Genomic DNA, 26,465 nt, shown 5'->3' on the forward strand with positions numbered 1-26,465 from the left:
TATTAATTAGAGCAAGAAAAAAAGATTTTTAGGAATTTCTCATTAAAAAAAATACTTAAATATGGAGACATTTTGAACAGAATTATTTTAATTCAAATAAAGTGAGGAAAGTAAAGTATTAGAAGAATACCGTAAAAAAATGAAAGGTCAAAGAATTTTAGGACAAACAATAAAAAAACAATAAGCAAAAAAAAAAAAGTAAAAAATAAAAATAAAAAAGAAAAAGAGAAAACAGAGGAAAAGTTATATAAGAATTTTTAACAAAAGGAAAAAAAATTTTAAGAAGAGACATTTTTTTAAAGGAATTGTTTTAATTAAAAGAGAGTATTTCAAATAAGGTTCTTGTTTCGAAAAAATAGAACTATCAAAAAATAATAGGAAGAAAAATAAAAAGGTTAAGGCTCGTTTGGTTCATGGATTCAAGTCAGTGATTTGAGTCTGAATTCAAATTTTGTAAGAGAACCCATTAATGGAAACACTTTTTTTATTTAAATTTTTTGTGAGAAAAAACATTATAATAGGATCATAACTATGGTTTAAACGCGTGAATCAAAGGATCCGTGCAAAAGAAAAGAAGAAGAAATATAAAAATATAAAAATAAAAAAAGTGGAAAAGAAGAAAAGTTAAAAGAAAGATAACGAGAAAAAGGAGGCCAATTGGCTGCTTCCGTGTATGCTAGATGTGAGATTAGACATATAGATAAACGAGGCCATAGATAGTCATTAAAAGATTAAACTGTAAAAAAAACTCTTAGAAAAATAAAACAAATATAACAAAATAAAATTAGAAAGGAGCAAAACACACTTAAAAATTTTAATTGTAAAATTCACAAAATAAAAAATAAAAAACAAATATTTATAAAAATTTAAAAATAAAGACAAAAAGTAAAAAAAAAAAAAAAAAAAGAACTATGGGTAAAAAAAAAAAAAAAAAAAAAAAAAAAAAAAAAAAAAAGGACTATGTGGCGGCTTGGGACGTACTCTGTGGGAGCACTGTAGAATAAATACAGGTAAAAATAACTTTTGATACAACAAGAATTACACGAAAAACAATTAAGTAGACACATCTGAAGAAAATTATTTTAATCATTAACCAAAAAAAAAACTAAATAGGAACACAACGAAAGAAATCACTTTAATAGAGTAACCGAGGAAAAATATATATTTTAAAAGAACACACAAGAAATTAAACTACAACAAATTAACATAATCAAAAATTTAAAAAGGACAAAACAAAACATTTAAAAAATAAAAAAGAAAGAAATATTCAAAATAAAAAAAAAAGAGGTGGAGGGGTTACCATGTGGCAGCCTTAGAAGTGCTTAAGGAGCAGTGTATAAAAAAGCACTTGGCTCTTGTATGTATTATATTGCATCAAATGTTAGATGTATATATAGATATAAATAAAGATAAAGATAACTTTTGATATGATAAGAATTACATTGAAAAAATTAAGTAGGCACATATAGAGCTGTACATGGGTTAAGTTTGTGTAAGGTAAGGCTTTTTCTTGCCCTACCCCAAAGGGTGCGGGTTGCACATATTTGGCCCCAATGATGTTAGAAAAATTTCACAACCCAATGATGTTTGGGTTGGGTGGGGTGGGGTGAGGTGGGTTAGGTGGTTAGGCTCATTATTCAAAGAATCAAAGTTCAATCCAGAGGCGGAGAGAGTCAAGAGGAGAGGCGGAGAGAGCTGAGAGGAGAAGACGAAAGAAGCCGCCGGCACCGGAGAGCTTAAGGATCTAGGTCGACTGGTCGAGGAAGGACTGAAGACAGTTTGTGTCTGTGTGTGGAGAGGAGAGTTTCTAGACGAGAGAGAGTAGAGCCTAGGGTTAGAACTTAGAACTTAGAGGACAAGGCCCAGGCATGTTTGTGCGGGTTGGGTTGGGATATGTGAATTATTATAATTCCCAACCCACAAACCGCTCCAAACACCTCGGGCCAGACATTTAGTGGGCCGAAAAATAAAAAATAATGCTACAAGTTGCCTTTTTCAGGTTGAGTTGGGTTTACGGGTTGTTCGGGTTTATGTACAACCCTAGGCACATATTTGAAGGAAATTATTTTAACTTGACAAAAAAATTGAATATAAACCCATGCAAAAGAAATTACTTTCATTGGAGTAAAGTGAGAAAAGAAAAAATATTTTCAAAACAACTCATGTATAAATTAAATTGTAAGAAATTACTTGGATAAAGTAAAAGATATATATTGTTATAGGGTAAAATTTTGAACCCTAAATCATGCATTGAATGGGGCCCACACGTCATAAATGAGGGAATTAAATGATCGAGGATAGCTAAGCCTTAGCCGCCACGTCGAATGGCAACTCTCAGACTGCTAGTTAAAGGTGTCACATACATAGGAGGTAGATTGCTCTGAGGAGATGAAAAGGACAACATGAGGTCGACCGCACCAATAATTGTAGGCGAAGATGGTTCTGGGAGCGCTTATGAAATCAAGTCTACGCAAGTCGAGAGAGATGCGAGATTTGCTCCGAAATTTGCTATTTGTAATTCAAATATACGAAATTTAAGCAATGAAATCGTCCTGATTGATTGTAATCTCCATTTTTTAGGAAACTATCCCAAAATATGAGGGAAATATCCCCGAATTAAATAGCAAAACCAACTTAGACGATGGGGAACGATATAAATAAGGGATTGTAGGTGAAGAAATCCCGAAGTCTCATTCAGAGCAATTAGAGTGTGTAATTCTCTCTGAAAAATAAGTGAATTATCTCCTCCCTACAGTGGATGTAGCTCTTGAATCAATGGTGAACCACATGAATTGTCGTGTGTTCTTACTATTTGATTGCTTTAAATCGTGTTTTAGATCATTAAATTCGCGCAAACCGTTTTTAAATTTGTTATATTTCTGTTAATGAATTTTCACCGTCAACATATATATTTTTAGAAAAACACACATAAAAATTAAATTGTAAATAAATCCACAAAATAAAAAATAGAAGCAAAATACTTAAAAGATAAAAATATAAAGAAGGAAAAAGAAAACAAAAAAAAAAAAGGAAGGAGGAGGAAGGGTTGTCACATTGCACTTTTTGGGAGGAGTGGTGTAGAAAGAGTACTTGGTTCTTTATGTATTGTTAGAAGAAAAAAAAATCGAGAAGCTTTTTTTTTTAAAACAATTATATAGTATTGTTTATCTAATTATTAAGGAGAATGTAATATTTAGTTGGTTTTCTACACATTAATGCTTTTTAATGTTTTCTTTTTTGCAAACTGTAAATATGGGCTTCAAAATTGAAGAACATTCTATTCTAGTGGCGGTTAACTAGTTCACAATTATAAAATTTTCGAAAATTTTGTTCTATAATCTTGTTAAAGAATAAATAGTTCTTTTTCTTCGTTTAAACATTTTTTTAGCAAATAAAAAATTCTTGAATCCTGGCAGTATTGATTCCCTCAAACAAAAAAATACACATATATATGTGTGTATATTCTTAGCAGTATATATTTAGATAAAACTCCAAGATGATACTCGTACCAATTAAACACCTTTCAAATTTAATCTTAGAGTTTTTTCTTAATATTTTAAATTTATTCTCTAATTTTGGTTTTGTTTTTCAGACAAGAAATACCAAACTTGTACTCATTTCAAAAAAAGAATCCAAAATTCTACTTATAAATTATAATATGAGTCTTTCTCTAGTAGAGTCTCTCTATCGATAGAATTAATTTTTGACTGTCAAAATTGATTAAATTATGTTAGACAAAAAAAATATGCAGAACAGACAATTTCTGATACATACATGACGACTCAAAATAAAGTATTTTGGGTAATTTATTTTTCTAGTGCCTACTTGATAAAACAATTACCCATCATAATCTATCTATTACCTATTACTAAAGGAGAATCCCATTTTGAATAGTGTTCATAAGGAGCTTTCCCATACTGTCACGTGACAACTCCTCCATTTCCATTTTTTTTTTTTGTGTGGCTCTTTTTACCTTTTTATCTTTATTTTTAAAATTTTTTTAATGTTTTTTTTTTTTTTAGTTTCTCTTTTAGGGTCTCCTACTAGTAAGGGTAAGCTTTATTACCGTTAATCAAATCAAAATCACATCGAATTGAAAAAATATACAGAACAAATAATTTTTGACATAAACTTGACTGCTTAAATTAGGAAATTAGCAATGACTTATTATTTTAGGACCTACCAGAAAAACTCCTTTTTTATTTTGTGAATTTTTTTGCAGTTTAATTTTTTACATTTTTTAAAATATATATTTTTTACACTTTACTCCTATTATTATTGTCTATCTATTATTCTATTGTATTCTCCTAAAGGCGAAGGCGTTTTTTTGGGGGGAGGCGTGCGAAACATTTCGCACGTTTCTCTCCCCATATTCCTTTTGCTTTCTTTTACCACTTATTTTTTCCCCCTCACTTATTTCTTCCCTCCCTTTTTCTCTCTCTATAATATATTCTTTTTTTTTTCTTTCTTTTCTCAAATGTGACCCCAAAAATATTTTTCCCCTGTAATTGTCTCATTGAAATAATTTTTCTTATATATGTCTTAATTAAAACTTTCTTTTACAAAATGACCCTCTCAAATATTTTTTTTGCTATATATGCCCAATTCTTTTTTTGCTTTCTTTTTCCCTTTTTTCTGCTTTCTCCTCATTTCTTTCTTCCCTCCCTTTTTCTATTTTTCCCCTTTCTCAAATGTGATCCTCATAGATATTTTTTCTCTCTAATTTGTCCCGTTAAATAATTTCTTCTCATATATATCATAATCAAAACTTTTCTTTTTTAAGAAATGACCCTCTCAAATACTTTTTAAGTGTATATGTTGATAAACAATATTTAATATATTGTTCTAAAATGTGTCTATATAGAAATATTTTATCTACAATCTTTCCGGATAAATTCCTTCTATGTATACTACTAAATAATTTTTTGATCCATTAAGAACTTTTTTCTCTTTTAATGTTGCTCTGTTAATATTTTTTCTACTGGATCTAATCGTTAAGAAAACAATGATAAAAAACATAGATTATAAAATTTTCAAAAAAAAGACCTCTATATATAAAAAAAATGTTGAATATGCACGTGCTTAGCGCGTGTTTACGACTAGTCTATATTTATATATATACATACAAGAGGAAGTTTTTAAGGGTGCTTCTCCTTCCGCCACATGTCAGCCTTATCTTTTTTATCTTTTTGTTTTTACTTTTTCTAATATTTAATTTAATTTTCCTTTTTTTAATGTTTGTTTTTTGGTTTCTTCTATCCTTCTTCTAAATGCTATTCTACCTTTAGGGTGTGTTCGGCAATCTTAAAAACTCAAAAAAAGTCAACTTGAGTTATAATTTTATTCAACTTCACATTTTTTTAAGTTTGAACTCGAGTTTATGACTAAAATTCGAGTTCAAAATTTTCATTTAACTTGAGTTCAGAAACTCGAACTCAAATTAATGAACAATATTTTTTCTATTTTTAAAAATACTATAACTTTTTTGTTTTAATTCTGATTGATTGAGATGATTTTTTTTCTATGTGTTGACAACGAAAAGACGAATAAAACCCTACCCATATACCCTATTAAAATTTTTCATCACCATTGAGTTTTTATTAAAATGCTATCTAAATACAAATTCAAGTTTTGACTCACTCAAACACAAACTCAAAGAGATTCTTATCTCAAATCATAACTCAAATGTACACAACCAAACACAAACTCAAGTTATAACTTCAACTCAAGTTATAACTCAAACTCAACTCAAGATCTTCACTCAAAAATACCTAACTCAAAAATACAAAAGAACAACGCTTAATCTTTTGAGGATGTATTTTTATTTTTTTACTTACTCTGCTTTTATTAAAATAATATGTTTTTACATTTGTCCTTACAAAATTTTGTTTACTTTTTTGTTTTGTTTTTTTTCCTCAAATGCTACTCTATAATTTAATTTTTTCATGATATATTTTGATTTGTTTGCCTTTTTTGCGTTTTTTTTTCCTACCAAATGCTACTCTATAGTTTAATCCTTTCACCATGTATTTTGATTTTTTTTCTCACTTTGTTTTTATTAAACAATTTTTAATCATAAACCTCATTCAATACATTGTGTTGCCATGGAGTGGGAAATCGTTGTCATCGCACGGTGGGTTATCATCACCCTCTTATTGATTTAAGGTCGTCGGCGATGAACAATATTTAGACAGTTTTTGAGAGTGCTATTATTTATTAAATATTAAGTATTTTCAAATGGGTGTTTAAAATTTGAATTTCATAACTATTAAATGTTTTAGAAGAAATATGTTTTTTACAAATATTTCTTTAAATTAAAGTTGTTTTCAATACAAAATTTCTCGTAAAAAACATCTTAATTTTAATGTAACGAGATTTATAATTGAATTTTTATTCATTATAGTTGAGAAATATGTAATAATCATAATAATTTAATAACATATATTTTTTTTCCATTTTAAGGATTCATTTTATAAATCTCATGATTTATTAACTAATTATCATTGTGTCCTCTAAAGTTATTCAATGTGCCTCATAATAGCATGTCACGTTAGTAAATGGAAATAGATGAAGGAAGCATTTTGAATAGTTTTCTGTATATTAAAAAGGTGGTTTGAACGGTCTTAAAAAATTAAGACCCACTTTAAGAAGGTACATATTTTAGGGATATTAATGAGAATAATCGTAAAATAAATATTCTCAAATGTCTACCTAAACATTCTTTCTTATAAATATATATTTTCAAATATAACTCTAATAAATATGTTTCTTTAATTGCCTCGCTTATATTATTTATTCTCAAAAGCGATTCCTATCTTTCTTTTTTTTTTTTTTTTTTTTTTTTTTTTTTTCTTGCAAACCTCTCAAGTACTTTTTTCATGAGTACCCTATAAATAATTTACTGCATAATTTTTTTCTTACAGTGAACTAAGGGCGTGCTTCCAACTAGTACCCATAAAGAGTAAGGGAAAGAAGTGTTAATTAATAGAGAGTTTTTTCAAATGAGATAAGTTATTTTATTCTATTGGTGAGAATTATATTTTTATCGTTAAATTAATTTTCTAATACTTTTATAGTAAAAATAATTTTGTGTGACACTGTAAATTTTTAAATAAATTTGTGTAAATTCGACTGTTAAAATATTAATTTAACAGTTAAAAATAATTATTCTTAATAATAAAAAAAATAACTTATTCTACCGTGAAGATTCCATACTTAATAACTAGCAACTTCAAAAACTTGAAATTGACCTTTGATATTGAAAAGGACGTGAGTTACCCCACAATGCTTTGGCAAAAATCTCAATTTGTGGACAAACTTGTGTTGGCTACTTGGCCGCTGAAACAAGCACCACAATAAATAAAAAATTGTGATAAAATACAGGATAATTTTGTCTTTCAACAAACCTCCAGTACTTCCATTTTTGGATTTGATGATCCCAAGTAGGACCCAATCAAAGAGAAAGAAATATTCCATTATACCATGCAAACAATCCAACATTATAAAAGCTTAAGAGATAATTAATCAATCACACAACAATACTTTATACCATCAATGATCAATCTTCCTTTCCAACATTCTTAATGTCATTATTTTAATAAGTGGGTGTAAAAAAAAAAAAACTAATTCTTTAGCTGTGGAAAGTCCCACCGATTTTCCAATGAAATGAAACTCACCCTTCACGCCAAGAGATCTCACAGGTTTCTATTTCTTTATTCTTTTTTTTTTTTTCAGAACTTTGTGAAAAGTATTTATCAATCACTAAATTTAGATTTATATTAAATTTGATTAAAAATTTAATTAATTTTTAAAAATAATACTGAATTAATAAATAGAAAATTCTGATATTTAAAAAAAAGAAAAAACATAAAAAAATATTTTATTGTTATTATTATAATTTGCAAGCACTAAAAGTACAGTTTTGTATTTCATTTAAGAGGGTTTCTCTTAAGTGTTTAATTGTCGATAGTTTATAGTAAAAGATTTTTTCTTATAAACTTTTTATTTATGATCAGATTTACGTGGTAAAAATTTACATGGTACTTTTGAATTCTAAACTCGAATATTTTACTATAGTAAAAATCAATTTTTACTATAAACTTTTTATTTATGTAAATTTTACTATAATAATTTACATGGTAAAAATTGAATTCTAAATTCGCATAAGTGAAGTGAACAAGACCTTAGTATGAGAAAAAATGGTGTTATGTATAAAAACTCTAAATTTAGGGAAAAATTATAAAAGCACGAAACATTCAAGGGAAAATGAACTTAACAAAATTATAAAAGCACAAAACATTCAAGGGAAAAAGCCAAAATATGCAAGATACACATGGTACTTTTGTCACTAATTTAAATGATGTTATCGATTTTGGGTAAGAATCCTGAATCCTATAATATTACGGTGGCGTGTGGCATTCGTTAAGAAGGTATTAAATTCTTTGTAATTGAAGCGATTAGTAAGTAATTACGTTCAAACATAAAGAATCACAAAATTAAAGCGTGAGGTAACCATGTTTTCATTCAAAGGGGAATGTAATAAAAAACATATTTATAAAACTAAAAAAAAACTAAATATGAGATTCATAAAATTAAATTAAGTAAATAAAATATTTTAAAATTATTTAATGTAAATAATAGTTTTAATGTAAATTTTATTTTTATGATTGGTAAAAAAAATTCATATAAATAAAAAATTATTTTTATTACGTAAATTAATTTTTACTAGTCGTAAATAAAATATTTATACAATAAAATGTTATTCACTTTAAATATTTTTAAAATCTTCAAAAGTTTCTGTTAGTTGTTTTAAATTTAAAAAAATTATTTTATCAGTACTTAAAATTATTAAAAAACTTTTTAATTTAACTATAGTATAAGTTGTACTCAACAGTCTTAAATTATCAAAGACTATTTGACTATCGGGATGACACTAAAATATCTACTTTTTAGAAAAAAAAATAGAAGTATTTATGAAAGCCACCTGCATTATATAACCATATAACAAAGAAGATCTAATAATTTTTAAAATCTTCAAAAGTTTCTGGTCACTGCTAGTTGAAAATAACTTGTTAAGAGCCAAACTTTGTGGTGCCAAAAATCCACAATTGGATAAGGTCTAATCCTAAATTGTCGTCGTCAGATGATATGGCTAGTCCTTCAGGTGGGGTAGGTAACGCTATCAATGCTCTTGGGTTAGATATTTTTTTGCTTTACTATTTTCGAGGCAGGACTCGCTAAAAGAATTTTATTAACAAAATAACTTCTAATTTTTTTAATTTTAATTTTTTTTTTTTCAAAATAACTACAAAACGATTAAAAACGGGATTTTTAAAACAAAACGATTGAATAATCATTCTTTATAAAAAATAAAAAAGTTATTTTATTAATTTTATTTTATTAAATAATTACTCTAGTAAATTTCACACTGCGTTTTTCCTTTTTGTTTTTGGGTGTTGAGGTTCATAGGGTCATCAATAAGAGCGTAGAAAGTTTGAATGATCAGCATCACATGCGAACAAAGTCACCGTCTGGTCACCTCTTGAATGACACTCCCACGCGCTTTGGATTGCCGTGCAGCCGTGCTCCGTGCCCGTGGAAAGTATACCCTTCAGATTCGAGTTTGTAATTCGAGTTCAGATGTGATTTTATGTGAGAATTTTTTACTGTAATAAAAAAGTTAGATGTGAATATTTTTGAGAGCTTTTTACTGTAACAAAACTCGAATTCTAAACTCGAATCAGCGAAATGAACGGATATTGCTTAGAGTTTGTTTGGTATGACGAAGATGTACAGTAAGAAACAATTAAGGGTGGGTAAAATATTTAATGAGATGTTTGTTTTAAGAGTTTGTTTCTAATTTAAAATTATAATTTTTAGTTTTTTATAATATTTTTTTTTCATAAAAAATTTTAATTTTAAAAATCATAGGTAAAATGTGTTTTTACCTTTTGGTTTGAAATTAGAATAATATTTGAAATCCGCATCAAGCAAATTAAAGAATCTTTCCTATTCTCAATCCAATTTAAACTAGAAAAATCTAATGAGGTGTTTGGTAGAGGGATTCGTTCCCTGATTTGAATCATGATTCGTGGTTCACTACAGTATTTTCTCTCACAAAAAATACACGTAAATAAAAAATAGTTCGAATCACATGATTTGAATCATCTAACCAAACGAACCCTAGAACTTCTATATGTACCTTCAATAGGATATGTAAAACTCAATGTAGAAGTACTGATAATGTGTCATGCGGGGTGGGTGCAATAACTCGTGAATTTGAGAGTTAGTCCAGGATGCTATGTCCACATAAGTTGATCATTTTTTCTTTATTCCTCATAATGAAGAAGATTTAGTGATGAAAAATTAGGCCCTGTTCATTTCGTTGATTCGAGTTTAGAATTCGAATTTTGCTACAGTAAAAAGCTCTCACAAACAATCACATCTAACTTTTTTACTACAGTAAAAAGCTCTCATATAAAATCACATCTCAACTCAAATTAAAAATTCGAATCAGCGAATTAAACGGGTCAATTTGTGCTGTAATTATTGTCTCTAGGTGGATGATTATTCAAGTTGTATTATTTCAATTCTTTTCAAGAATATACAATTAGTAGGAGCTAGATCCTAGTCCAACAACAAAAAAAAAAAAAAAAAAAAACTATCCTTTAACAAAGGCAAACACAAAGGCACTTTTACCGCACGCGCCTCTTGAGTGCGCGTACATACGAGCTCCATGGCAAAGGCAGAGCCGGATAGAGTCAGTAAGCATCAGATATTTAATACAGTTCAAAAAACAAATTCACAAAAAAAATCTCTCTCAGGTATTTGTTTTTTAATATTGGTGTTTTTTTAAACTTTTATCGTTCGTTTAAATCTGTATTAAATATAATTAAAAAATATATAAATTTAACGGTTAAAAAATAAAAAATATCAGTGTTTTAAAAAAAAAAAATGAAAAAAATTTCCTTAAAAAGAAAGAAAATAAGAAAAAAAAGCATAATAATAAAAGAAAAGAATTAGAAAAATCAGTATTTATCCAAAGTTTTAGAGAAAGTGCAATTTTTCTGTTTATGTTTTTGTCTTAACCTTCAGAAGGCTCAATAAAAGCATAATAGCTGCCGCATAACAAAAAAAAAAAAAAAAAAAAAAAAAAAAAAAAACATCGTCAACCTCAGCCACTTGGGTCACAATTCACAAACACACGCACCTCTTATTAATCTTGTAGAGAGAGAAAAGCAAAGCAGCTTTTTTGAGAGAGAGAGAGATAAAAACAGCTTTCCTTTATTTCTATTTATTTTATTTTCTAGAAAATTGCATTCAGATAAGGACTTGTGCTTGTACTGGTAGTAAATACTCAGCTCTCTTTCGCAAATACTCGGCTCCTCTTCTCTGCATTTTCAGAGAAGTGTCTTTAATTTCCCAGAACCTGTTCTTCCTTTAAAGACCCTTGTTGCTCATTCTCTCTCTCTCCCCTTCTCTGACCGCAAACACAAACAATTTTTCCTTTCCTTTCTTGGTTTTAGAGAGGCCCAGCAAAAGCGTTCGACGTTTAGCACCAAAAACGACTCTAGACAGTGCCAACCTGTTCGACCTTTAACTCTCTGCTGCTCGACCAACGTCACTCGTGTCTGTCATTTCCTTTTCCCTCTCTCTCTCCTCTCCTCTCTGTGTTGTGCCGTGGTTTCCACCCATTATTGGGATGTTTTTTTTCAAATTCTTTGGTGGTGGTGTTACACGAGGCCTGGGTTTGAGTTCATTAATGGCATTGACATAGGCCCTTTTTTTTTTATTTCTTTTTCATTTTTTTTGTTTTGGTTTTTTTCTTTGGTGGTTTTTCAAGGATTGAGCTTAGTTTGTAATGGGTACGACGGGGTTGGCTTAGAAGATGCTTGGTGTTAAAGAATTTATAATGGGTTGGTGACAGTGGACCTGTTTTTTTCAGTCTTTTCCCTTCGTTATCTTCAACACCAAGCCTTTTTGTTGTTTCTCTCATTCGTTTGGTAAGCTGTAAGATTTTTAGTTTCTGTTTTTGTCTTTTCTTTCCTTAAACCTATTTCCTTTTGAACGTTGAACACTTTGTTTGCTCCTGCTCTTTTCTTTTTGGTCCTTTAATAAAATATGTATTTGATTTCTGCTTTTTAAGTGCTGTTCCATTTAGTATATAATTTTTTGTTTTTAGTAATTTTATATTTATTTTTCGTTTGCTACTTAGTTCTTTAGAATCTGATGGTAGATTAGTTCTTAAAGAACTTATTATGGGAAGTGAAAAGTGTTTTTGGTCGAGTTTTAAGGCTTTAATTGAAGCATAGTTAGTCTTTGGAAGGAGAAATGTGATGTAGTAAAGCTAAGCATGTTTTTGGGATGCTTTTTGTATCACTTCATGAGGCGTTCCTTTTTCATTCTAGAAGTAACTAAAAGCTCTTTTTTTTTTATAAATTCTGTATCCTAAAGAAACCGTGTCTAGTGTGCACCAAGTCAATTCACATTTTTTCGTTTTGCGCTTGTTTGTAGAGTTTTGTACTAAATCAAACATTAGGACGCAGAGAGAGCGGTCGCAATTTTATCCTCTGATTTGGGAAAAAACCCGGAGTGATTCTAGTCTAAGTTTTCCCTTGAAAGACTTGCTAAGGTTTTAGAAGTAAATGCATGGATCGAAGGGATCCTATGGCGTTATCTGGTTCCGCCTCTTACTATACACAGAGAGGAATAGTTGTCTCTGGCTCAGGAGCACAGCCTGAGTTACATGGATCGGCTGGCATTCATCCCTTGTCCAATCCCAATGTTTCGTTCCAGTCAAATATGGGAGGCAGTACTATGGGATCGACATTACCGGTAGAGCCTTCATCAGGAATCTCGTCCCATGGTGTCAATGTGGGTGGTACACCAATGGTGGTGCCATCATCAGGTGAGCCTGTGAAAAGGAAAAGGGGAAGGCCTCGAAAATACGGGCCTGACGGGTCTGTCTCATTGGCATTGTCGCCTGCGCCTGCTACCAATCCTGGAGTTGTAACAACGACCCCTAAGCGTAGTAGAGGGCGGCCGCCAGGGACTGGGAAGAAGCAACAATTAGCTTCTCTTGGTAAGTTTCTAATGGAAAATTTGATTTTTGTTTTCAGGTTGACGCAATGATTAATGAGTTCCTTTTAACTGGGTTCAACCAATATGTATGGTGGATTGGTACAAGAATTATTATGGTGTGGATTCTCTATTTAGAAATTTTTTTTTATGCAAATCATAAGCTTTTAGTATTGTACTCGTTAATTAAATACTACGTGATTTTTATTTTTATTTATTTTTTTGGGCAGGGTAAAATTTTACAATGAGTTCAAATCCGCCAAAATTTGGTTGTTTTATCAATAAAATACAATTTAAACATACTAATGTTGCAATAGCCTTGATGCTTGCTATCTTAATTAACTCCTTTGTTGGTCTGTTTTGGTCTGTGTTTTCTGATCAGATTTATTCTTAGAAATAAAGAAACTTAGGTTACCTGGCTTGCCATGAATCTTGTAAGAATGATATTTCTGTAATTTCATCTCTCAATCTAGATTAGGCGGGGTGATTCGTAGAGAAAAATTGCAAAGGTTGATATACATATGTATATTTGTTTGTTTTTTTTATCTTTTGTTAATAAAATATCTGAGTAACAACAAATTTTTTTTTTTAGTGAAACTACCGGGTTCTAGTACTCTGCAATGACTTGCACAGGGTGATCATTAAGTGGAGTATAGCAGTAGATAGATATCTCCAGTTGTTTTAGCAGAAAGAAACTATGGAGTGGAATGGAGATATTTTTTTTAAGTCTAAAGTTTATTTAATTAGCTCTTTAACATTATTGGAAAAATATCTCTTAATTAGTCGTTACAACTTAGTTTAGGAAGTTGGGGCATCATCTGATAAAGCTAAAGAGTAGCAGAAAAAGGCCGGAGGAAAGTCTAGCCGTGCTTTCACATATTTATTCATACATTTGTATTATTTGCTATCCCGCTCTTATTTTGTCTGAAAGTTCCAAGGTAACTTGAGGACATGTTCTTTTCGAAATTTCTTATGGTTGTTTTAAGCTTTGTGAAGCTGTATTAAGTTGTTTTAACAGTTAATAGTGAAACTAATTTAGCGCATAAGTTTCAACAAAGAACGATGATCACATCTCGTATGGTTTGTTCTATATTTCTTAACTTGTTGGTATGTGAATGATATTTTATGGCTGATTATTTTGCTAGGTGAATGGCTGTCTGGTTCTGCTGGGATGGGTTTTACTCCACATATTATCACCATTGCAATAGGAGAAGTATGCTATTTTCTCTCTTTGATATGATTTAGTTGTTGTTGTAGCCAAGCGTGGTATATTAGTGCAGTGTTTATTTATTTATAAATCAAATTTGTATATTTACAATAAATTTTACCGGTTAGCTACATAGGTGATAGTATTATCATTAGAAACAAAGCTGAAGTACAGGAGTGATTACGATGCACAAGCAATTCACAAAAGTTATTTCAGAAAAAGTTTCCAGAAAAGATTTCAACCTTGTATGGTTATTAGTTACCTTTCTCCTTGTTGCTTCATGAAAACAAAAAGCAATAGTCCTTAGAATTGCCCTTAAATCAGGAACTACTAAAGAAAGGCTAATAAATTTTCTTCCTTTTTCTCGTGAATGCATGGTGTAAGCTGATAACAGTTTTGTGTTGTCATTTGGTTGTGTCTCATTCTCCTGAAGTGTAATTCCTTTTAGAGTATCATAATTGAAAAGAGCTAAAACAAACTTGTCTATCAGTGTAATCTTCACGTGCCTACGAGAAGTTCGTGATACTCCTTATGGAGGTTGGTTTTGTTGACAGACATTTATGGAATTTAGGCTGTACTGAAATTTGCTTATCTCTCGATGTAGGACATTGCAACAAAAATAATGTCATTCTCGCAGCAGGGGCCAAGGGCTGTGTGCATCTTGTCGGCCAATGGCGCTGTCTCTACAGTGACTCTTCGTCAACCTTCAACTTCTGGTGGCACAGTAACATATGAGGTTACGATCACATTATGATATTTCATTTTTTATTCAGCTTTTGGAATGCTCCATAGATTGAAAAATTGCCAATCCTTTGGAAAGGTTCTGTTATTGTGCATGTTTAATTATTTATGTTCCGAACTCAAAACAAATATTTAATACTCCCAAGGCTGGTCAGACAATGTCCACAAGGAAACTATTTTGATTGACGTTCGTCTTAGTTATTGTGCATATTCGTAAAGGGAATTTACCTCTCCATTACTTTTAGCTATTAGCAACTTTATATTGTTTCCCTCGGAAATTCTCTCAGCAGTAATAAATCCAAGCTCTTATCATATGTTCCTTGCGTGTTCTTTTCTTATTCAATTATAAACATCTGTAATAATGCCATTATTGACATTAATTTTTGGTCTCTTGAGCTCCTTTTATTTTTTTAATTATATATATGTATTTATATTTTATTAAAATATTTCTTACTTTAATTGTATTATGTATCTTGTACGGGCTGAGAAGAATAAATTTTGGTGGATCTTTGACTGTAGGGACGATTTGAGATAATTTGTCTGTCAGGCTCTTACTTGGTTACTGATAGTGGTGGCTCCCGGAACCGAAGTGGAGGTCTTAGTGTCTCTCTTGCTAGTCCCGATGGCCGTGTCATAGGTGGAGGAGTCGGAGGAATGCTCATTGCAGCAAGCCCTGTGCAGGTAACTTCATTGTTTTAGATTCAACTTAAAAGTTTTATTTTGCATCCACAATTTCCACTCTTCTATAAGTTTCATTTGGTGAGGTAGCTTATTGTTCAAATTATTTTCGTGCAAGGCAATAAGTAAATAACATTGAGGGCCCGTTTAGTTCGCTGATTCGAGTTGAGATGTGGCTTTATGTGAGAGTTTTTTACTGTAGCAAAAAAGTTAGATGTGACTGTTTGTGAGAGTTTTTTACTGTAGCAAAACTCGAATTCTAAACTCGAATAAACGAAATGAACGGGGCCTGAATTTGTCTAGATCATATGACACGCTTGAATAGTAGACAAGGTCGTTCCTTTATTTATTCTTCGTCTTGTAATTGTTGAGCCTCAGAGGGGGATTTGTATATCACTCTTCAGGTAATAGTGGGAAGCTTCTTATGGGGTGGTTCAAAGACAAAGAACCGCAAAAGACAGGAACCGATAGAAGCTCCAACAGATTCGGATCATCAAGAAGCTGACAACCCACTTGCAATGAATAGCATTCCACAAAATCAAAATCTAACACCAACTTCTTCGGTGGGTGTCTGGCCAGCGTCTCGGGCACTGGACATGCGCAACGCCCATGTCGATATCGATTTGATGCGTGGGTAACAGTTTTTTCAATTCACAATGAGCATTGTGTATATAATCTTCAGTTTGATGAGTAGCCGAACCTATTTTTCCTGGGGATTACTGATGACAAATATGACAGAAGCGAGCTGATTCTTGGCTTTTTGATTTTATTTTTTTTAAATCTAACTTCATTTTGCCCATGATGGACAATGGGGATGTACTCATATTTTTCTAGTTTAATGGAATTTTAATTTGAAAGGTGTAGCATCTATATTTCACCTTTGCTTGCATTAGAATTAGACGTTATTAGAATATAAATATTATATGCCCACGTCTAAATAGTCGAAGCTTTTGGAAGGATCAATAACTAACATGGTATCATTACAAGAAGTCATTAGTTAAAAACCGAATCATAACCAGAATATGCGCAACCGGTCTTTCTGTTTTTGGCAAGGCTCCGATTGAAACTCTTGCTTTAATAATAGAGAATTTTGTTTAAAATCTTAAATGAGTGAAATCTCATGCTGTTACCGAAACAAGAGATGTTATAACAGGCATATGAACATAACATATATTAGGTATTATAGAAACAAGAGTTGATACAACATGATATTACACCAGATATTAGACCGTAATCTCAAAGCTTACATACCACTGTTTATTTGGTGAGCTATAGCTACTTGCTTTTCTTGTCAAGCTCGTAAAAAGTGTACATATGAAAGGCTATAAAACTCAATTAGGCGTCATACCAAGTAATATCTAAATCACCCCACTTGTAACCATCACTAGACACTTGAAGAGCTTCCCAAGCTGCCCTGGAGGCGTCAACGGTGTTGACACGGCATGGAGGCTGATAAGCTTGCTCCTCGTCTCAACCCTTGGTCGAATCACACTCGTCCACCACTGTTGCCATTACATATATGACGATGTTCTTGTTGCACTTCCTCTTGTGTCCGTTTGGGATTTTTCAATTGGCATTATTTTAGAATGTTTGCAGATTTAAATTGTTTGGGAATATTGTGATTAATTTGCTGCAGATTTCCTCATTGAAGAGATTTTAAATTGTGTTGAAATATGGTTTCTTCTTTTGATGAGTTAATTATAGTGATTTGATTATCTATTTTGTTTTGATTTCCGGATTTGTTGATTGATTGTGTGATTGACATTATTTTGGGCGTGATAATCTATTGATTGGACTATGAGAACTCTTTTGGAAAGAAACTGCTTTGTTTGGAAGCAGTACAATGTCCTTTGTGAAAGAACATTTGTTTCAAGTTTGGAAAATTGTTGATTGAGGGGATTCAGAAGAACATGTTTAGGTTCATGTGCCGCTTATGGAAAGACTTCAAGAATCTGTTGTGTGATTGATTTTCAGATCAGTTTTGACATCAATGTTCTAGAAATTGTTGCAATAAGTTTTTACAACAAGTTGAGTACAATGGCTTGCATTGAAGGCATTTTGACAATTGTTGTGATTGGCCATTTAACTAAAATTTCTAGCATATTTTTTGTATGTTTTTTGAATCCCAGAATTCTAGTAAATCATATCATTTTGTGAGCATTTATTTTTCTTGTTTTTCAGGAGAAAAGTTTGTAGTCTTCCGGAGAAGACGATTTGCAATGTTGAAGGGAGTTCAACCAACGTTCTTCGGAAGAAAATTTGAAGCTTTCCGGAGAGAGCGCATTGCCAGCTGAAGAGAGTTTGCCGTGCAATTTTAAAGTCGAGAGAAGCTCGCTGAACAAGTTTATTGGGTAGTGGCTAGTTCAGAAGCATCATTCTTAGAGAGAATTTTGGGGTGATTAAATCCATCTGAGTTGTAACATTATTTACTTAGTAGATTGTTCATCATCTAAACGTGGCCTCACGGAATATGTAGTTACCAAACTGCGATACCAAATTGCATGCGACTTTTTCTATTTCATGTGTTTTTTAAATTTATTACAACAAACTTAACAACAAACTTTGATAAAAAAGACATAACCGGTACCAACATTGTCAAACCACTCGGTTGATAATGCCATGACTGGCTTGTCGGCAGTGTGGAATCGACCGTCACAGGCTGATTCATTGCCGCCGTCTCCACCAGACTCAAAGCTGTTGAGGGTGAGGCGAGCGCTGGTCTATCCGGTCACGGACGGCGAGCATTCGTAGACGTCATACGTTTGGCCTGCAACGCAGCACTTAAGAGTCGTTTTCTTTGTTGCACGCACCAGAAAGAGAGTAATGCAAAGAAGGAAGCTCAAAGTCTTGGAGAAAACACTCTTCATTCTCTCTCTCTTGTTCTCTTCTTTCTTTGGAACGAAGTCTTGGTCTGGTCTTATGCTATTTTTCCTGCAAAGCGTGGTGAATTTTCTATAGTTAAAAGAGAATGAAACAAGGAAAGAAAAAAGAGCTTTTGATTTTGATGTTTGCACACGGCTTGTTAGGACTCTAACATCAGCCCATCTAACCCCAGCCCATCGATTGTAGGCCCATGGTAAGCCCATCTTTCAAGGACATTTTAAAAAATTACCCAAACCCAAAATAAGGTTCGTTTAGTTCGTTAATTCGAGTTGAGATGTGACTTTATGTGAGAGCTTTTTACAATAGTAAAAAAGTTAGATGTGACTATTTTTAAGAGCTTTTTACTGTAACAAAACTCAAATCAGTGAAATAAATGGGGTACAAGTGTTATCACATTTGAAAAACAATCACTTTAAAAGAACAAAACGACGCAAGTACTTATTTTTAATTCAGTTTATCACCAATTATAGCATAGATCAAATTTAATACTAAGAAAAACATTTTATTAAAGACGCTAAAATTTTGAAATTGATATCTTAATTTGACACTGCCTTAGAGATGCCTTGACATTATGTTCTTTTATATTTCTTTTTCTTTTCTTCTCTCTTTCCCCTGTGATAAGTGAGTTTTAACTTATTTAATGTCCTGAAATTGGATAATTTACAATATCTTCAAGTTTTTAGGTTGTTTTAATATGTTTGTTAGTGATTCAGGAAAATTGGATCACTTGGAAGAAAAGGAGATAAAAATCAAAGGAAAACATCAAAAAGAGCCTGCGTGCCCAAATCAGTGAAGCCAAGTCAGAATGGGGCGCGCGCCCCACACCCAGGTGCACGCGCCCCACATCCAGGCGCGCGCCCGCGTGCGCCCCACACCCAGGCGCGCGCCCCCGCACGCCCAACATTCCTCGAAGCCCAAGTCCAGCCCAGAAGAGCCCAAAACTCACAGAGGAGAATTGGTTGAGCCATACGACATTGTGTTTTGGAGGGGACTGAGATTACACGAGGGGATTTAGGGCTTTGAAAAAGGAAAAACCGGAGAGTTTTTGGGCAGCAGACAGGGAGGAGAAAAACGCTAGTTTTTGGAGAATCAGAGGAGGAAGTTCTTGGAGATTGGAAGCTGCACTACACTGAGTTTTATTTTTCTTCCTCTTCCCTTCTCTTGTTCTTAAACCTAGCATTTTCTTTATTTTTGTGGATTTATCATGTATTTTCAGATTTGTTTAATGTTGAATATATTTGAGTTTACATTGATGGGTTGCTAGATTTTTATGCTAGGGGACTTGATGTAGCCTTGCTACGATTATGCTATGAATATTTGATGTTATTTGATGTTTTTTATGCCCAAACATTTGTGCTCTTCCTTGCTTAATGCTTTAATCAATTAAAAAATTGATTAGAAGATTTAGATATGTGGATTTAGGCTTAGCAGAGTCACTTACACATGTTGGGATTTGTTGAGCACAGCCTAGTTAGTATTGGAATCGGGAGATGAATATGAGCTAGGTAATCACAAATGAATTAGGGCTTAATGAATGCACAATTAACTTAATTAATAGAGATATTAATTAGGTGATTTTGCATATATTTGACTCGGCACTCGAGAGAGGGAGTTGGATTATTTTAGGAAAGTTATGATTAATGTTTGGCTTGAGTGAAATCAATAGCATTAAAAAGGATTAGCATAAGTAGGCAAGGTGAAATCAAGGACCCTAGCTACCTTATCATTAGAACCCCCTTCGATCCCAAAAATTCCTTCCATTGTTTTATTTGCTTATTTAATTAGTTTAGCATTTTATTTTATTTTGATTGATCTCATTCTTATGTTGGACTTGTCTGGATAAAATTAGGTTATTCTAGTTACAATACTTAGCTAGATTTTAGGAACACAATCCTCGTGGGACACTCACTCACTCACTACTTTATTACTTGACGACCTTGTGCACTTGCGAGTAGAAAATAGGTGTTATTTTTGCATCGATCAAGTTTTTGGCGCCGTTGCCGGGGATTGGTTGTAGTTAAAACTTGGCTAATATTGTGACGAAGTAGCCTACTTTAATTTAGACGTTTTTATTTTAATTTTATTTTTCTGTTTTTAAACTCTTTTAAAGTTTTGTTTGCTTGGGGATTGGCGTTTTAGATTGTTGCTAATATTATGATGCTTTATTTTTGTGAGGTACTTAGAGATGTCACATCGACTAATCCTCTTAAGATTTGCTCAACAAGACTCGGAGCCATTCTTTAGTGCTTGGGATAGATATAAGGAATTGCTCATTGGCCTCCCCGAGCATGGTCTCTCAAAAGAGTGTCAACTACAAAACTTCCTAGATGGGTTAAACGCCGCAACACGAACTTGGGTGGAAAGAGAAAATGGTACCACCTCTTTCTACCAATTATCAACGGATAAAGTGTATTAGTTTTTGGAAGACATGGCAGATTATGACAATTGGTGTTGGAATCATTCTCCAAACAACCAAGGTTGCGAAGAGAATTCTAACATTTTGGAGCCATGGTATGACACTCAACCCCAGCAAGCGGAGTCTTCTCTAAACCTTGAGGAGATTCTTGCCCAATTTGTAGAGGAGACAAGGCTTAGTAGAGAGAAGTTAGAGAAGATGGAGACCCTTCGTAACCTACAAGACGAACTTGCCTGACTTCAATCGGAGTTATCAAGAATGAAGGAGTCTTCAAATCATCCAATTGAAGTCATGACAAGGACGGTGGAAATAAGGGACTCACAAGTCACCAACATGTATGAAAGCCATCATGAGGAGCCGAGTACAAGTAGGTGGAACTTGGATTTGTTTGATGATGATGATTCAATTGAGGAAGAGACTCAAGAAGTGTTCATCGATGATGAGGAATCACAAGATGAAGCTCAAGAGTCTACACCTTTTGAGATCCAAGTTGTTATGCCACCACAAATCAAAGAAGAACACATCTATGAAGATCCAATGTGGCTGTCACCTTGTCCACCATCTCTAGCACTATTCATTCCAGCCTACCAAGCTTATGAGCCTGAGCCAAGTCAAATTGAGCGAAAGAGCCAATTAATTCCATATCCCGCCAAGCTTGAGGGCATCAAGAATCATGACCCATATGTCGTGTTGTACGACATGTGCTATGGGCGGAAGCCACTCTTTGACGAGCTTCCACGGCATTGGAATAAATGAGCCTAAAGATGCAATTTATGGAGGAAGGCCCGCAACAACCCGAGTATATGCCACTATGCCTTTAGCATCTTCGCCGACCACATTAGGAGGCGAGATTGTCTCGCCTCCCTGGTATGTATTCTTGTTCCCTTGTGCTTAAATTGATTTATTCCAACATTGAGGACAATGTTGTATACAAGTTTGGGGGTATCGGATGAACATGTCCAAAACAAAAAACAAAAAAAAACAAAAAAAAGTGTTTGCCTCGTAACTCTTTGTTAGCCAAAGAACTCAATGATAGAATTGTGTTAAGAAGTGTCCTTAGGTCTTTGGAAATGTTGTTAGCATCGATTGTTTGTGTGCTTAACTTCCTTGTTGGTTGCAATTCTCTCTTGATTTCTTGCATTTTCGACCACGATAAACCTTGATCACCTAGTCTTTTGAGCATTTAGAGAACATTTATGTGACTTAGGAGGCTCTTGCATCTCAAAAAGGAGTTCTAGAGATCATTTGAGCCATAAATAGCTAACCTATGGAAAACTTACCACTAGTCTCCCCCATTGAGCCTATGTGACCCCATTGTCTTTCATTACCCACATAAATTAACCTAGCCATTTTATGAATCTCCTTCACTTAACCTATCATTTATGGGCATGTTTGCATCATTGCATGAATTTGAAGATATAATTGTTGAGAGCAATCATGAAAGTGTTGAGCATTTCATTTGTGGTTTGGGAATTCAAAAAAAAAAAAAGAAGAAAAAAAAGAAGAAAGAAAGAAAGAAAAAAAAAGAAAAAAATTCTTATGAATTTCTTGTTTTTGTGTTTCGAGTTTATTCATGAATAAAGTTTTGTGGGAATGATGGTAAATAGAGAATTGAGCAAAGTGGGAGTTGGTGTGTGAGTTTTTAATCATTCATGCAAAATCCATGGGGTGCACTTCATGCCTAGGGTGATCTTAAGCCTAAAATTTCCTATCTCACCTACCTTACACTCTAGCCTTGCATTACAACCATTTAGAAGCCCTAATGATCCTCAATTTTACCTCAACCTACATTAGTGGAGAGTAGCACGAAAGATGAACTTATGGAATTACCTAGAACTTTATGAGTGACCTTTACATTACTGCCTAATTGCATAAATTTATCCGGGTGCTATCATTGATGAAGTGGTCTTGGTTGTGCACACACTCACAGTTAGGGAATCTTGTTTGAATCGTTACTAGCTTGGGAGTTGAAATTCTAGACAACTTTGGTGTTAGGCATTTCCTTCAAGCTTTGGTACTTTTAACCTTTGGGATAAATGTTCTTGGCAATCAATTTGAAACTTGGCTCATGCATAGTTTTTGATTCACCTTTCTCATTGTTTTCTTTCCTCTCTTTAATTTTTTTGTTTTGCTTGAAGACAAGTAATTGTTCAAGTTTGGGGGTATTTTATGAGTGAGTTTTAACTCATTTATTTAATATCCTGAAATTGGATAATTTGCAATATCTTCAAGTTTTTAGGTTGTTTTAATATGTTTGTGAGTGATTCAGGTAAACAAAGAAAAATTGAATCACTTGGAAGAAAAGGAGCTGAAAATCAAGAAAACATCAAAAAGAGCCCGCGCGCCCACATCAGTGTAGCCAAGTCAGAATGGGGCGCGCGTCCGCGCCCTGATACGGTACGTAATATATCAGTAAGTTAAATTTTTTATTTATTAAATTTATATAAAATTACGTAAAAATAAAAAAAATATATAAATTTAACAGTTAAAAAAATTAACTTATCAGGTTAAGTTTTTTTTTTTCTTTTTAAAGAGAGTTTACGTTTATTCTCTTTCTGTATATTTTTTTTTATTGAAGAATTTATTATGTACCAACCACTGAGCTGTACAGCCCACGTGTAGGTTCTTGTCCAAACCTCCTACCTACCTTAGAAAAAACGTGTTGTATCAATTATTGGAAAGACGTTATCATAACCATCTACCTCAGAAAAAAAAATGTTAAAATTGAATTATTTAATCACCTGCGCCCTGGCACCCTGCGCGCCCACTCGCTGACCCCCTACGCGCTCGCGCCCTGGCCCCTGCGCACCCGCGTGCGCCCACTCGCATTATTAGGCGCGGGGCTGCGCGCTCTGAGGGGTGTTCTCGCGTGCTGAGGTGCCCTTCTCTGATATAGCCAATTGGGCTGGGGAGGAAAAAAAAAGACGTGGAGTTAGGGTTTGAAGGAGACAACACAGACGACGGAGAGAGGAAGCTGCACTACACTGAGTTTTATTTTTCTTCCTCTTCCCTTCTCTTGTTCTTAAACCTAGCATTTTCTTTATTTTTGTGGATTTATCATGGATTTTCAGATTTGTTTAATCTTGAATATATTTGAGTTTACATTGATGGGTTGCTAGATTTTTATGCTAAATGACTTGATGTAACATTGCTACGATTATGCTATGAATATTTGATGTTATTTGATGTTTTTTATGCCCAAACATTTGTGATATTCCTTGCTTAATGCTTTAATCAATTAAAAGATTGATTAAAAGATTTAGATATGTGGATTTAGGCTTGAGAGAGTCACTTACACATGTTGGGATTTGTTAAGCACAACCTAGTTAGTATTGGAATCGGGAGATGAATATGAGCTAGGTAATCACAAATGAATTATGGCTTAATGAATGCACAATTAACTTAATTAATTGAGATATTAATTAGGTGATTTTGCATATATTTGACTCGGCACTCGAGAGAGGGAGTTGGATTATTTTAGGAAAGTCATGATTAATGTTTGGCTTGAGTGAAATCAATAGCATTAAAAAGGATTAGCATAAGTAGACAAGGTGAAATCAAGGACCCTAGCTACCTTATCATTAGAGCCCCCTTCGATCCCAAAAATTCCTTCCATTGTTTTATTTGCTTATTTAATTAGTTTAGCATTTTATTTTGTTTTGATTGATCTCATTCTTATGTTGGACTTGTCTGGATAAAATTAGGTTATTCTAGTTGCAATACTTAGTTAGATTTTAGGAACACAATCCTCGTGGGACACGACACTTACTACTTTATTATTGACGACCTTGTGCACTTGCGAGTAGAAAATATGTGTTATTTTCGCACCGATCACCCTGCTTCTGACACTACACCACAATAGACTTTTTGTAGCTGTTAATTATAGCGTTTTTCAAAAAATGTTACTGCGCCTGTATATAATAGCGTTTATAAATAGTTATAATATATATATATTAAAATTTCATGACATTTTGACAGGTTTGTTTTATATATATTTAAAAATATATAAATATACACATTAAAATGAACACGAGGCGGGCATTGGAAATAATTTCCCCAATTTTCCCGCTGGCTCGTCCCTCCTTTTTTTTTTTTGGGTTTGAAATGAATTTAACTTCCCCATATACATTATACGAACAAAGGAAAGGAAAAAAAAAGAAAAGCTCATTCTCCCACACTGTCAAAGACTGAGGGGTTGTTTGGTTGGGGGATTCGTACTCTGATTTGAATCATGATTTATGGTTTGTTACAGTATTTTTTCTCACAAAAAATACACATAAATAAAAAATGATTATAATCTTATGACTCTAATCCATGAACTAAACGTCTCTTCAGTTCAAGTTTTTCAGATCTCTCTCTTTTCAATTCAAACAAAAACCAAAGCCAGAACATCGAAAACCGAAGCCCCTCTTTCGTGTTTTCAGATCTATCTCTCTCTCTCTCTCTCTCTCGTTCAAGCTCGTGAACCCCCCATCCAAAGTTCATCAATCTCAAAAACCCAATTCCAAAACAAACCCAGTTCGTCCCTCACCTCTCAAATCCTCGGCAGGGACGGCACTGCGATTTCAAAAATCTAGCTGGGGCGGGGTAGTGGGCTGCTGCGACGGCGTCATCTGGCGAAGAAAACCCAGAATGTGACGACCCTCCTTTGAGGCCGCCACTGTTACTAACTTTTTAACTTGTACTTACTGGGGTTTCTTAAAATATGCGGAACATTTTTTTTTTTTTTTATTTAAGAAGGAATACTTTCATAATTTGTAACAATAATTTCAAATAAGTGAATCACTAAATTTCTTAAAGCTTTTCTTAATTTTAGTTAAGATAAAACCTTTTAGGAATATCCTTCAAATGGAATAGCATTTGAACTCTTGTTTTAAATACTCATTAAAAGCTTTTCTAAAACTAGTCATTTCAATCGGCCATCTCATTTGACTTTAAAACGGATTTCGTGAGAAATCTTAAATTCAAGTACATCTTAAAGTCCTTCTAAAATTACTCATTTAAATCGTCATGTTTAAAATTCATTTATTTGTTGCATGCACTGTAACATTCTAAAACTTAAATACTCAAAACTAGGGTTGTTAGTTACAACCTTGGTTTTCTTAACATACATATGTACGTATACTTTTTAAACATACATACTTGAAACTTTTGAATCATATAGACATATACATGATTTTTCTTAAACTTACGGCGGAAAATAACTGCGTGAGCGGTATCCATTCCCATCTCCACCATTCGTCCACCGCTCGCCATTGCCCTTCAAGAATTGCTGATAGGTTTCTTACCTACAGCATGAACATATCTGATTGAGCTTTCGCTCAGCAAGTAGGAACTATATCTCACAAAATAACTGTAAGTACACATGAATAAATATGCATGAGCTGATTATGCTTAATTATGACGTCTTATCATAGTCTTATTATCTTATCTTATATTTCTTACTGATGGGCCCGAGTGCTC

At 32.9% G+C, this 26,465-nt stretch overlaps 1 protein-coding gene across 1 annotated transcript; it reads left to right on the forward strand.

The window, feature by feature from the left end:
• The first annotated feature begins 11,271 nt into the window (after positions 1–11,271).
• LOC21400303 (AT-hook motif nuclear-localized protein 9) lies at positions 11,272–16,569 on the forward strand. Its single transcript, XM_024171918.1, has 6 exons — positions 11,272–12,002; positions 12,514–13,081; positions 14,223–14,290; positions 14,889–15,020; positions 15,545–15,706; positions 16,108–16,569. Exons 2-6 carry the CDS (start codon positions 12,649–12,651, stop codon positions 16,339–16,341), a joined length of 1,029 nt encoding a protein of 342 aa, XP_024027686.1. The 5' UTR covers positions 11,272–12,002; positions 12,514–12,648; the 3' UTR covers positions 16,342–16,569.
• The last annotated feature ends 9,896 nt before the right edge of the window (positions 16,570–26,465 follow it).

This window comes from Morus notabilis, unplaced genomic scaffold (assembly GCF_000414095.1).
Source record: "Morus notabilis unplaced genomic scaffold, ASM41409v2 Scaffold902, whole genome shotgun sequence".
Classification (NCBI taxonomy): domain Eukaryota; kingdom Viridiplantae; phylum Streptophyta; class Magnoliopsida; order Rosales; family Moraceae; genus Morus; species Morus notabilis.